At 45.6% G+C, this 12,475-nt stretch overlaps 1 protein-coding gene and 1 non-coding gene across 3 annotated transcripts; both read left to right on the plus strand.

Annotated features, from left to right (window-relative positions):
• The first annotated feature begins 120 nt into the window (after positions 1-120).
• trnav-uac (transfer RNA valine (anticodon UAC)) lies at positions 121-193 on the plus strand. The gene has a single exon. It is a non-coding gene; the product is annotated as a tRNA-Val (tRNA).
• A 1,337-nt stretch (positions 194-1,530) lies between these two features.
• On the plus strand, positions 1,531-12,048 carry cstf2 (cleavage stimulation factor, 3' pre-RNA, subunit 2). Of its 2 annotated transcripts, XM_064329306.1 has the most exons (15): positions 1,531-1,686; positions 2,145-2,223; positions 2,564-2,733; positions 2,896-3,032; positions 5,083-5,202; positions 5,732-5,854; positions 6,875-6,977; positions 7,083-7,145; positions 8,013-8,072; positions 8,578-8,725; positions 8,980-9,170; positions 9,432-9,556; positions 9,881-10,003; positions 11,130-11,291; positions 11,612-12,048. In XM_064329306.1, exons 1-14 carry the CDS (start codon positions 1,608-1,610, stop codon positions 11,250-11,252), a joined length of 1,644 nt encoding a protein of 547 aa, XP_064185376.1. In that variant the 5' UTR covers positions 1,531-1,607; the 3' UTR covers positions 11,253-11,291; positions 11,612-12,048. The 2 variants fall into 2 exon arrangements, with proteins under 2 accessions (XP_064185376.1, XP_064185377.1); XM_064329307.1 differs by lacking the exon at positions 8,013-8,072.
• Positions 12,049-12,475: the final 427 nt, after the last annotated feature.

Below are 12,475 nucleotides of genomic sequence, written 5' to 3' on the forward strand. Positions count from 1 at the left end.
CATTTGTTAGTTTAGTCATTTAAGGTAGGCTACGTATATCACCTAAATTTATAATTAAGAGCGATATTAATTAGGTTTTGTGGAAGTATATGATGTTATTTTTTGTAACTGTAAATATGGGGTTCCATAGTGTAGTGGTTATCACGTCTGCTTTACACGCAGAAGGTCCTGGGTTCGAGCCCCAGTGGAACCACGTCTATTTTCCAGTTTCTTTTATAGAACAGTCATTTCTACACTTATAAATAGATACCGGGTGCCATCACATGCTGAACAGCGGTATGGCAGAAAACTGGTGACAGCATTTATACATTTATATGATTCATTAATTATAATTAATCTGTTCTTCAAAGTACAATACCACAACTGCAAGTTAATTCTAACAGCTTCAACTGTTATAAATAATGAAATCATAAGGTCTATAAATCACTCGACCAAAAGCTTAAAGTATGCAAATTTGGTTAATTGGTTTATCTGTTGTCCAACATGCTTCTTTCCATTTTGCAGTAGATGGCAGCAACAGACAGTTGATACTCAGGGAATGAAAATAAAAAAACAAATCAGTCAGAATTTTGGTGAACTGAAATGCACGTTATTCTTCACCATGTGAAAAGGTAAACAAATTTGAAAACAAAACAAAGGGTTGTGGATCTTCATACGTCAAATAATGGTTTAAACTAATTTATTTTTAAATTAAAGATGACACTTCACTATTAGGTCAATATTAAGAGGTTTAAACCACAGGAACAGTGGTAAACCTGCCTAGTAGACGATGCAAGCACACCTTGTGGTCATAAAATCTCCAAATCTACCACCAGACCCCCTCCTCCATGCTCATAAGATTTTTGGCTGGTTCCAGGAAAGAGAGCATTCAACAAAAAGCTGGACTTTGCTGAACGGCACCGGAAGGTCGACTGGAACCACGTTTTCTGGTCAGAAGATACCAAAAATTAAGCTTTGTTAGGCCATGCACACCAGCAGTGGATTTGGCATCGGATGAAGGGTCCTGATGTTGTAAAGAATGCCATACCTATGGTGGAATATAGCGGTGTATCTTTGATGTAAGGGGCTTGCTGGTTAAGGTTAATTGATTTATGAACTCCAGAAAATACCAAGACATTCAAGCTGGACTAAAACTGGGTTCGTTTTTCCGAGTGCAAAATGATTGATTTGCAACAGCCATCTCAGCCTCCAGATTTGAACCTAATCAAATATTTATGGTTTGAATTGAAGATAGCAGCCTACAAGCACAGACCAAAGGTCTGTTGTGTGGTTGTATTTATTTTAGTAAATTGTTACTTTTGTAAATACTTTTTTAATTCTAATTTTTGGCTTGTTCTTTTAACTTTTTATTGATTAGGGCCTATGCACTGTATCGTCTTTTTGATACTGTGTTTTTGCATTCTTGAGGCCAACACTAGAATTGAACATTCTCTACTTGTTTAAGTCACTCTGAATCAGAGCGTCTACTAAAAAATTGTTTTGGTACAGCAGCCGTAGTTTATTCTCTGCGATCTCAAACTTTCGTTAAAAATACAATTCCCATGACCACCCCCTTTGCACTATCAAAAGGAACTTCCGGTTAAAACAATCGTGGGATACTGTTGAACATGGCGAATCTAGCGGCTGCTGTTGTTGCTGCCGCGGGCAGGGATCCTGCAGTTGATCGGTCTCTTCGTTCGGTATTTGGTAAGTTAGCACGCCTTCTGGGCTTCATAGTTTCGCAGAGGACAAACATTCTTGTAATAGGTAGTTAGATACTCTGTCACCGGCGATTAAAACTAACCAACATTTCGACTTAGTAGTAAGTACGAAGCAAAACTTGCTAACTAAAATTAGCTTCTGGTGCAGCTTACATTAGCTAGTTTTTTTATGCAAGCATGATGAACTATAAATAATAAAACTACTAAAAGCTACCAAGTTGTGTTTGCTGCTCCTTTATTTTAACTGTTGCTTTCGTTGAATTATGTGAAACCGTTATTGTGTTTTCATCTGGGTTTTGTGGTCAGGCTGATGACTAGGTTGCTAAGTCGGCTAGCCACACGCTTGTTGGCTAGCCAGGTAACTAGCTCGTTCACATGTTCCGACTTTGCTCAATTATACCAAACTGTGGATATCCGATTCTTTCTGTTTTTTTCTTTTCTTAGTGGGAAATATTCCGTATGAGGCGACCGAGGAGCAGCTTAAAGACATCTTCTCAGAAGTCGGCCTGGTTGTCAGCTTTAGGTACGGTTTTACGTAGCGCTTTTAGGGCTCAATAACGAAGAACTTGGCAAAATAATAACGTTGAATAAATCATGATGTTATGGTGCTGCCTCTGTGTTTTACCATGGCACATCAAATAAAGGAAAAGTACAGTAAGTTATACAGTGTTATTAACTTTGAGAAGTCTTTGAGAAGTCTGGTGGATGTTACAAGGAAATTTGACATTTTTGAACTTCTGTTTCTTTCACAACGCGACAGAAATTATTAAACCTTGCCCACGTGGCTTAAGTAGAGGCTGCTTGATATGTGACTTGTAATAATTCTTGCTTCTGTGTGTTGGGTGCATTTGCCTCCCTTCTAGGTTAGTCTATGACAGAGAAACGGGGAAGCCCAAGGGCTATGGTTTCTGTGAGTACCAGGACCAGGAGACGGCGCTTAGTGCCATGCGGAACCTGAACGGGCGAGAGTTCAGTGGCAGAGCCCTTCGCGTGGACAACGCTGCAAGCGAGAAGAACAAGGAAGAGCTCAAGAGTAAGCATTGGCCTTTGTGCCCCTCTCAAACAAGGGTGTACTCGTAGTTTATGATAGCTGTTTCCTAAACCCACTGCTCTACATGATTGGCCTCCTTTAAGAAATCGGTGGCAGTAGTTGAACCCACACCCCGACCCAACATTTGCTGTCTCTTGTTTTCAGGCTTGGGTACGGGTGCCCCTGTCATTGAGTCGCCCTATGGAGATGGCTGCCAGCCTGAGGAGGCCCCGGAGTCCATAAGTCGTGCTGTGGCCAGTCTGCCTCCAGAGCAGATGTTTGAATTGATGAAGCAAATGAAAGTGAGTATAGTCCTTCGGGTAAAAGACACATTGAACTGTAGTACAATCTTGCTGGAAGCTCATATTCACTTTTGATGGCATCTTCCATCATGGAAGCTTATTAGCTAGATATTGTGAACATGGAAAATCCTTGCTAAGGCACTGGGGTTTGGTTTGTTTGCATTGAACTGGTTAGCTGATATTAGGTTATTTGCTGTAAAGCAGATTGGTTTTTTTTTATAAATGTGTATGCTTTCTGTTTTATGAAGGAATTCAGAAATTCCAGATTCTCCTGTTACTGCAGTTAATGGCAGCAGGTTTTGTTTGTTTGTTTTTTATTTTTTATTTTATTTTTTTACCAACAGCATTTTTGCTACTCGGTTGTTGAGCCTGCATCTAAAACATCCTGAATTTTGAAGAACACCATGCAAAGGGTTGTGGGATCCATAGAGACTTTCAGTGTGACTGCCAATCTACGGGAGTTTGATTTCTTGTCATTCTATTATATTGTGCTCTACTCAATTGCTCCCTCTCTCCGTCAGGCTGTTGGTGAGCATGCGGGTGCCTTTCAACAGCTACAGGCATTGCTGCTTGGTCTAGAGCTAGTTCTTAATGCTAAGAAAACTAAATTGTTCCCCAGTGAACAGTGTTCTCCAGAGCTAGCTGTTGGCCTTCAGATAATGTCAGTATTCACCCTTCAGGGGGATTCAGTTGAAACGGTATCACCTGGGTATATAGATGGATGACATGCTCTCTTTTAGAGTGCATGTTGAAAACCTGGTAAAGAAATAGAAACTAAAGCTGGGTTTTTATGATTGAAATAAGGCTTGTTTTTAATTTAGAGGCCGAGAAAAACTTGCTCAGGCTACCTTAAGTGTTTTAGATTATGTAGACATTATTTATGTGCAAGTAGCCTCCTCCACTACACGTCGCTGTCTCGATCCTGTGTGCCACAGCTCCTTCGTTATTCACCAGTTCATCATCACATGCACATCACTGTGCGCTTTATAATGGGGTTTCCTGGATGGCACTTAGCCTGCACAGACAGCAACACGGTTACGCTTTTATTTACCTTGTGTAAACTCCCTTCATATCTGTATAGTCACCTGTCCATTACCCCCAATTGCTATCAGTCTCATTCCACTAGATGGCAGGGTACCCAAGAACTTAGGTAGGTAACCAGGTAACCAAGATTTTCTAAGAACTTGGTCATGGAATAACCTTTAGTTCCCCCTCCGCCTTAATGACTTTGTTTCTTTTGGCCAGTTCAAAACCACGATAAACAACTTCAACTGAACAGCATAGTTGTTTTTTATAAACTGGAATTATTACCGTGTTGCCTATTGTTTGCACTTCCTGTATGTTTTAACGTGTTATGTTTCGTAACTCTAATGGTATGCTATCTTGGCCAAGTCTTCCACTGAAAAGAGATGATTTATCTAATCGGAATTCATGGTTAAATAAACAAACACACACCTGGCCATTAAAGTGCAACAGGTAAAAAAATATTTTTCAGATAAGAGGAGATGCTGCTGCACTCTAAAATTAATCCGTCATCTTCCTTTTTTCCAAGAACAATTAGCCTGAAAGTTCACCAGCTTTTTCTCTGCCTGTTGCAGACCTGAAATATGTGTAGCCCAATACCCTGCTGGTCCCAGGTCAGTGACCAGCAAATCAGTACACCATGTGATGTGTTGAGTTGTGATTCTGGACCAGTGGTGATTAAATGAGGATGGAGCTACCTATCAGTTTGGGATTCAGCAACAGGTTAAAATGCATGAAGAAATGTTGCTCCGATACAAACTCCTTGGGCTTCTCGGCCTCTAAGAAAGAAAAATGGCATGCCAGTGTATTGACACATACGCGGTGATTTGCATGTTTGTGTATAAAGTGCTTCGGAGTACGGGTGCTGGTATAGGGTTAGTTGATGCTCTTGAGATTGTTGTGGATACGGTTAGCTTATGTTCATGAAAAGCCTGATCCACGATGAGCGCTCCAGCTCTCGACATGCTTTGTGAATACAGGCCCTGATTTTTGCATGTGCTTCTTGCACCCCCCCCCCCTCCTCCAGCTGTGTGTGCAGAACAGCCCCCAGGAGGCCAGGAACATGCTGCTGCAGAACCCCCAGCTGGCCTACGCCCTGCTCCAGGCCCAGGTGGTCATGAGGATTGTCGATCCCGAGATAGCTCTGGTGAGGCCTGTTTCCCCCGTCTCCCCAGTTAAGGGACCCCCCAACTGGAGGAGAAATGGTGTAAACTCGAGCGTTGTGGTTGGGGTTAGGGTTCAGATTGACATCACTTCGGTCAGTCCAAGAAATTAATTGAACCCCAGTTAGGTTAATTGCAAAAATTTCATGGAACACTGTGGGCATTTTTCAATTTGGGATATGAATTTAATGTCATTTCCTGAATTGAGTGAAATGGAATTGATCCCAGCCCTGACTGATTGCATTCAAGAATCACATCTGAATTACAGAAACTTAATTTATTTGCAAGTACAGTGGAGTATGAAATACAGCACCTGTCTGCCTCAGCAAACACCAAATAATTCACTGCTAATGGAGTCACCAGTCTTTGATTATTTGAAAATTGGGACCGTTTCTGTGACGGGGGGTGTTGTTTGCACCGAAATGCACCATGTGGTGTGACTTATTGTGCTGTCAAAAGTTTTTTTTTTTTTTTTTTAGACAGAATTTGCGTATTCTCCTGCATGTTTTTCAGAAAATGCTCCACCGTCAGACTACAGTTCCGCCCCTGATCCCCAGCAGCCAGGCGGGTGTGGCTCCAGTTCCCAGCCAGCCCCTCTCCCAGCCCAACATCCCAGCCTCTCAGCCACAGCCAATGGTGAGCTCAGCCCCCTCACCCTCTGCCTGGTGTTCTGCTGAGGTTTAGGCTAAGCTTACTTAACACATGGCCTGTGTCATACACACATGTAAAATTTCCTCATTGGTAGGGCAATGATTACCATAGTTAATTGCTTGTTTTTTGTTGTTGTTTTGTTTGTTTTTCAGTTTAATCTAAGGCTTTTTCATCTCTTGGAAACATGTAGTGCCTCAAGGATCTTTCTTCCCTTTGTTATTCAGAATCTTAATTTCTGAGAGGTTAGCAGGAATGGTGAAGCCTGTCTGGCACGATTTCAGTACAAGAGGCTGATCTGTAGCTCGAATGAATGAATGAATGAATGAATAATTAATTGTATTTATGTACCATTTTTCCAGATGCTCAAAGTGCATCACAGTGACGTAGGGTAGCACCCTCCTGGGTGATGCACGGCAGTCATTCTGCACCACAACACCCACTACACATCAGCGGAGAGTGAGAGAATTTTTAGCCAATTAAATCAAAGGATAATTAAGCGATAGGTTGGGGACAGGGAACCGCCTCCTGGGTTTTTTTTAGTGAGTCAGGACCTCGGTTTTACGTCTCATTCAAAAAAAAAAGGCATCTCCTACAGCACAGTGTCCCTGTCACTGCACTGGGGCATTGAGGTTTATTCGACCCGAGGGAAGATGTCCCCTTGCTGGCCCAACAACGCCACTTCCAGCAGCAACTTAGATTTCCTAGGAGGTCTCCTGTCCGAGTACTAACCAAGCCCACACTCTCTTAACTTCAGCGATTCAGCATGAGCTGGGTGAATGAGTCCAGCTAAGCCATCCAGTGTATTCACAAAGCTTTCAGACAGTCATATCATGTTCTACATGTGCTTTTAAGACCCTTAACAGAGCTGCCATATCAGGTGAGGGACAGATGCTGCTTCACTCCTCTGTGCCTCTGGTGTTAAGCTTGTTTGATTGGCTGTGTGAAGCTCGTTTGATTGGCCGTGTGAAGCTCGTCTGATTGGCCATGTGTGTTCCCGGTGTTCAGCCAGGCATGCACGTGAACGGCGCCGCCCAGATGATGCAGCCCCCCCAGATGGTGGGCGGTGTGACGGGCCCCATGCCGGGACAGGGGCCGCTGGGTCCCGCAGGTAAGGGGCTCTCTGCTCCCCCCTGCTTCTTCTCGGACCCTCGTCCCGCGGGAGACGGAAGGACCCGCCAGCCGTTTTGATTTTCTCTGATCCTTCTCTCCACAGTTGGGATGCAGCCCCAGATGGGTATTCCCCAGGGAGGTCCTGTTCCTATGGACAGGGGCCAAGGTAAACCCGCGAGCTCCCAGCTCAAGGACAAGGGCATTCTTCCGCTTGTGTGGGGTTTCTGTTTTTCTGTTGGTGCACTTTAAAATTAAAATGCAACTTGTATGTGTGTACATTTTTTAGCGTAAAAAGATCATATCAGTATAGTTTTCTTAATGGTGTGGGAATCGTGTGGCATATGGAATTTTTTGGCTTAGTTTAAAAAAATTTTTTTAGTAATCTTGAATTGGCTGCATTTGAAGCTGTGTGACAAATTTATCTCTGTCTTACATGGGAGAAAAAGATGAGAAATGTTGTTGGGATATATCCATGCCGATATAAAGCCGTGTGGTGATGATTACAGTTAAAATGTATTTAGTCTTTTCACTCCGTGAAAACATCTGTTGCAATCCATTTTCTGTCAAAGCCAGTCCGGTAAGTATCAGTCTCCTTTCAGCGACCGTGTACCCCTGTTGTGTTGTTCTCCTTTGCATGTGTGCGTGCCAGTTTGTGGCTTTACACTTGGGGTTCAGGTGAAAACAATTCCCCACTTTTCTCTCTCATTTCGTTTCTCCTCTCTGCTCACCTTTCTGTGTTTCTCTGTGTGACCACTGGGGGAGCAGCGTGAAGCTCAAATCCACTCTCTCAGGCCAATGCCTCGCTGCCAACAAGCATTCTTTGTGCTTCCTCTGTGAGCACGAGAGAGCAGGAGGCAGAAAACTCCTACCTCTCCCTCCTCCCCTCAAAGTGGGGATTAAAATTTTTTTGGGGACGGAATTAGAACCCAAGTGTGAAGTCCTCCCTGGTTCATGGCAAGTGGCGAACACCCCGCCTGGTGTTGCTCTGCAGTTTCTGAGCCTTGTCTCTTTTCTTTATCTGCTGCGGACCCAGGGAACCCTCAGCACTCCCCCGTAGGACCGTCAGGGCCGGCTGCTATCGATCGGCCGCAAGGTATCGCTAGCACACCCAGTTCATGGCCAGCAGAGGCTCATGTAAACAGGATTATGGGCTGGCTATGGGCACTGTCTGTGGGGCCTTTGTCATGGAAGAGTGTTAGCCATATTCATTACTGTTGAGTCTAGTTGAAGTTTAATGGACTGTAGGGTCAGCATGAGGTCGGAAGGAAGAAGGAGGAAGTCTGATCATTTCCTTCACGTTTACAGTATGTGCCTTTCAGAAACCTGTTGCGTCAGATCCCAGTGAAGGTATGTTTGTGAAAGTGCTGTGACGGCAGGTGGGGGGCGACGGCTGTTCTCGCGCGACGGAATCTCTAGTGTTCTCATGTGGTCGTGTCCCTTTGCTTCCTGCCGTGTCTCTCCTCACTTCCTCCTGTGAGTGTCGTGGTTTGGCTCGTGTGCGTCCGCGTGACGTGTAGCGTGTTCTCTGCTTTTCCTGCCGTCCTTGTGCGCGGGTTTGGCCGCGTGCGCCACTCATGCGCGGCGGGGTCTTTCCGCAGTGCCCATGGCGGACCCTCGGGCGCCCATGCGTGGGGGAGTTCCTCCGGGACCCGCTGTGGTGGCCCCCAGGGGCCTGCTGGGAGATGGCCCCAACGACCCTCGTGGCGGCACTCTGCTTTCGGTGACGGGGGAGGTGGTGGAGCCCAGGTGAGCAACCGAAAACACGTTACTAGCATTACATGTTCCCACAGACAGTTGGATGCCAAAGGTGACTGATTGCTTTTCGATGGGTGTGATTCACTGTTGAAAAGGGGATGTACTCGCCCTGCATATCAATTCTTAACATTCATCCTTTGTCTTTGTTGTGTGTGTATGTGTGCGTGCGTGCACGTGTGTGTGCATGTGTGCGTATACGTGCGTGGATGCGTGTGTGTGTGTGTGTGTGTGCATGTCATGTGCAGCCGCGGCTTTATGGGAGCCCCTCCACACCAGGGCCCCCCCATGCATATGACCCACGTTGGGAGCGGTCCCCCCCCTGACATGCGAGGACCCCATGATATGAGGGGTGGCCCAATGGGTGAGCCCAGAGGCATGATGGGAGAGCCCAGGGGGCCCATGATGGAACAGAGAGGCCCACCCATGGATGCCAGAGGTATGAGGAGATGAATCTTTCAACTGTGCACTAACTTTAGGATAACCCCAATTTAGCACTTTGTCGTTCAATAGTTACCAAACTCATGGTTCAAAGAGTGTTACGTTCACTTCAGTCAGCCAGTTACTAGCGTGTTGACTCAGTGGCTACTGTTGCTGGGTAACATTGCTTGGAAATGAGTCATCCTTTTTATCTGAATTGTCTGTGTGTTCTCTGCTGGCTAATTTTCATTGGTGATTGGCATGTCATGTCCTCTTTTAGCTCCCATCCCTGGTGCCCGTGACCCCAGGGCAGTGGAGACCCGCAGCCTGGATGCCAGGGGTCCTGTGGCCACCCAGAGGGTGCCCATGGCGACAGGGATGCAGGGCCCAGGCCAGCACGCCATGGTAACTTTGTGCTCCACCGTTCCACGGCGACCCCAGATTGGCCGTTGCTGTTCATTACATTACAGGCATTTAGCAGACGTTCCAGAGCGACTTACACAACTTCTACATAGCATTTACATTGTATACATTTATACAGCTGGATATATACTGAAGCAATTCAGGTTAATTACCTTGCTCAAGGTATCGAACCCAGGAGTCGAACCTATGACCTTTTGGTTACAAGCCCAGATCCTTACCCACTGTGCTACACTGCCGCCCCGTGTTCCTGTGCGTGTGACCGTGTGCCCTCGTAATCGCTCCCCTCTCTGTGAACGTGCGTCTCAGCAGGCACCTGGCCTCTCGGGAGTTCCGCAGACGGGTGGAGGAGGTGGAGGAGGAGGAGGAGGAGGAGGAGGAGGAGGCTTCAGCCCGGGCCAGAGTCAGGTCACCTCGCAGGACCATGAAAAGGTGGGTGCAGCCCTCGGCAGGGAGGGATGTTGAGATGGGTCTTATCCAGATTTGGCACGGTCTTATCCAGATTTGGCACTTATCCAGATTTGGCACAGGCCAGATTTGGCCTGAGATTGCCCAGATTGGGCAATCTCAGGCATTTTACACTTGCGCTGAAGCCAAGTTTACTGCTGTTCCCGACATCAGGAAAAACAAGAAGTACAAGTTCAGCAGGTGTTTGTGTGGTGGCTCAGATTGGTTTCCAATGAAGAGCACTAAAAGCTCTCTACCCATGTCCCTGATGCCAACCTGAGTTTAACTTGGAACTGCAAGACTGCAAGTGCATTTCATTAATTCGTTGGCAGAGCCATTCCAACATCCATAATATCACCAGCGATGCATTCAATGCTTGAGCCAGTGCATTATAAAGGAGAAAATCCAATTGCAAAGCCAGTGGTTGCCTTCATTGTGTTGAAGCAATTGATACCAATGTACACTTTAATGTAAATAAATAAATATGTTACATATTACATGAAATATATGGATTACTGCATTGAAATGACTGCCGTTGAAATTTATTTGTGATGTGCAGTGCATTCTGTTATGTTTGCTACATCCTGAGTTTGTGTGCAAGTGTGTCCGTGTGTCTATGTATGACGAATGTCTTATAATTTTGCCAACATATAACATTGCTGTTTTATAATCCAAAATTGAAGCCAGCACCAGGCTGACTGTTGACTGAATGTCGACACGTCCACCGAACTAAGAACATCACGTCTGAAGGGTGTTCTTTAAAAAAACAAATCACAAACCGTATGAAGTGCACTTTCCATTTAAGAGCAAGAACGCTCATAATGTTTTGGACACTGCTGCTGTTGAATGCACTCAGATGCACTTTGTGGTCAGTGAGTGACGTCTGTATGAGGTGACAGGGAAGGGACCAATGCGAAAAGGCCCCTGCTTCCCCTGCTCGTCCACCATCGAGGTTGTCACCTGGGGCATAGTGACCCACGATCACACCATGCTGACTGACTACACGGTGCATCGTTTGCTCGTGCCCCGCGAGGTGAGCGCGTATCAGGTGACCGGACGCCGCGGGCAACTCACCGCGTATCCCCCCCCCCCGCCTCTGTCCCGCCACCAGGCCGCCCTGATCATGCAGGTGCTGCAGCTGACGCCGGAGCAGATCGCCATGCTGCCGCCAGAGCAGCGCCAGAGCATCCTCATCCTGAAGGAGCAGATCCAGAAGACCGCGGGGGCGCCCTGAGGAGCAAAGGGGAGCAGCGCGGGGGAACCCGAAGGAGCCGTACGTTTCGGGGTTTTTTTTTTTTCCCCCGTTCTGGGTGAATTGGATGGCAGAGGCTAGGAGATGTGTTCTCAGATTGAGTTGTGGGACATATCGTGATGAGTTACGTGTGAGAGCGGTGTTCTGCTTGACTGCTTCTGATCACGGGAATGCATTTTTTGCATTTATTCTTTTTGTCTCTGCGGTGGTAGGCGAGTTCTTATACCTCTACATTGTCTTTTTAAAATGTATTTTTGTAAAGGAAGTAGAGCACGGTAATCAATTTTAAAAAATTAAGAAAACTAGTTTCTGTCAAACGTCACTTTCTCGTTGATTTACAGGACTGGCCGCTGTGCCCCTCCCTCTGCTGACACTCTCAGTTTTGTGTTGCCTGGAAGATGCCTGCACAACAGAGCCCGCAAGACGGGTTCACAATTGTAAAATGTGTTTTTGTTTCTGTGTATTAATATTTAGTGTTTTGGGGGAGGGTTAGGTCAGGTGCTAGAAAGGCAAAGCAGGGTGAGGTGCCAGTGCTGTGCCGTAGCTGCAGCCAGGAGCCCCTGGAACACTTCAGGACAGATTCCAGCACACACAGTGAAGACCTGTGGCTACGGTGATGTCTCTGTGGCAGGCTGATGGCCAGTGTGTCGTCATGCCACTTATCCAATCGTGGATACCGTACCATTCTTTTTGTATATTGGCTGTTATTTTTAAATGGAAACTGTCACTTCTGAAAAATGTAATGTTTTCTTTGTCTTTGAATAAAAATGTCACATTATTTTGTCGTCTTAAAAATTCAACTTTATTAAACAGGTGTCGTCTTCAAAGCAAGGGCAGTTTAGCTTCATCTAAGGAAAGTCACAAACTTTTGTTTTCCTGATTTACAGACTTGTAGACTCAGTGGTGTTGGGAGCAGACATCGAGGTTCAAAAATATTGCATAAGTTTCCCAGGGTCATTACATTCTATTAAAAAAAACTTCAAAGCCATTAGAACCGATGTCTCCTAAATAAGGAATGTTTTTAGTGCAGAAGGTTAGTCTTCATCTCTTCAGTTGTCAGTCTGTAAAAAACATGTTAAGTCCTTCATTGTCCTTGTGCAATCCTGTGAAACACCCCTTCTGCGTGCTAAGGCACAACACAATTGCAGGTGAATACAAAAAATGTCTGCTGTGAGCAGAATTTGCTATTTACAGTATTTACACTC

The sequence above is a fragment of the Anguilla rostrata genome, chromosome 3 (assembly GCF_018555375.3).
Source record: "Anguilla rostrata isolate EN2019 chromosome 3, ASM1855537v3, whole genome shotgun sequence".
Classification (NCBI taxonomy): domain Eukaryota; kingdom Metazoa; phylum Chordata; class Actinopteri; order Anguilliformes; family Anguillidae; genus Anguilla; species Anguilla rostrata.

Coding starts and splice junctions, on each gene's coding strand:
- cstf2 (XM_064329306.1), top strand. CDS start 1,608: ATGGCGAATCTAGCGGCTGCTGTTGTTGCTGCCGCGGGCAGGGATCCT. Junction 2,734..2,895: donor GAACAAGGAAGAGCTCAAGA/GTAAGCATTGGC, acceptor TCTTGTTTTCAG/GCTTGGGTACGGGTGCCCCT. Junction 7,146..8,012: donor TCCTATGGACAGGGGCCAAG/GTAAACCCGCGA, acceptor CTGCGGACCCAG/GGAACCCTCAGCACTCCCCC.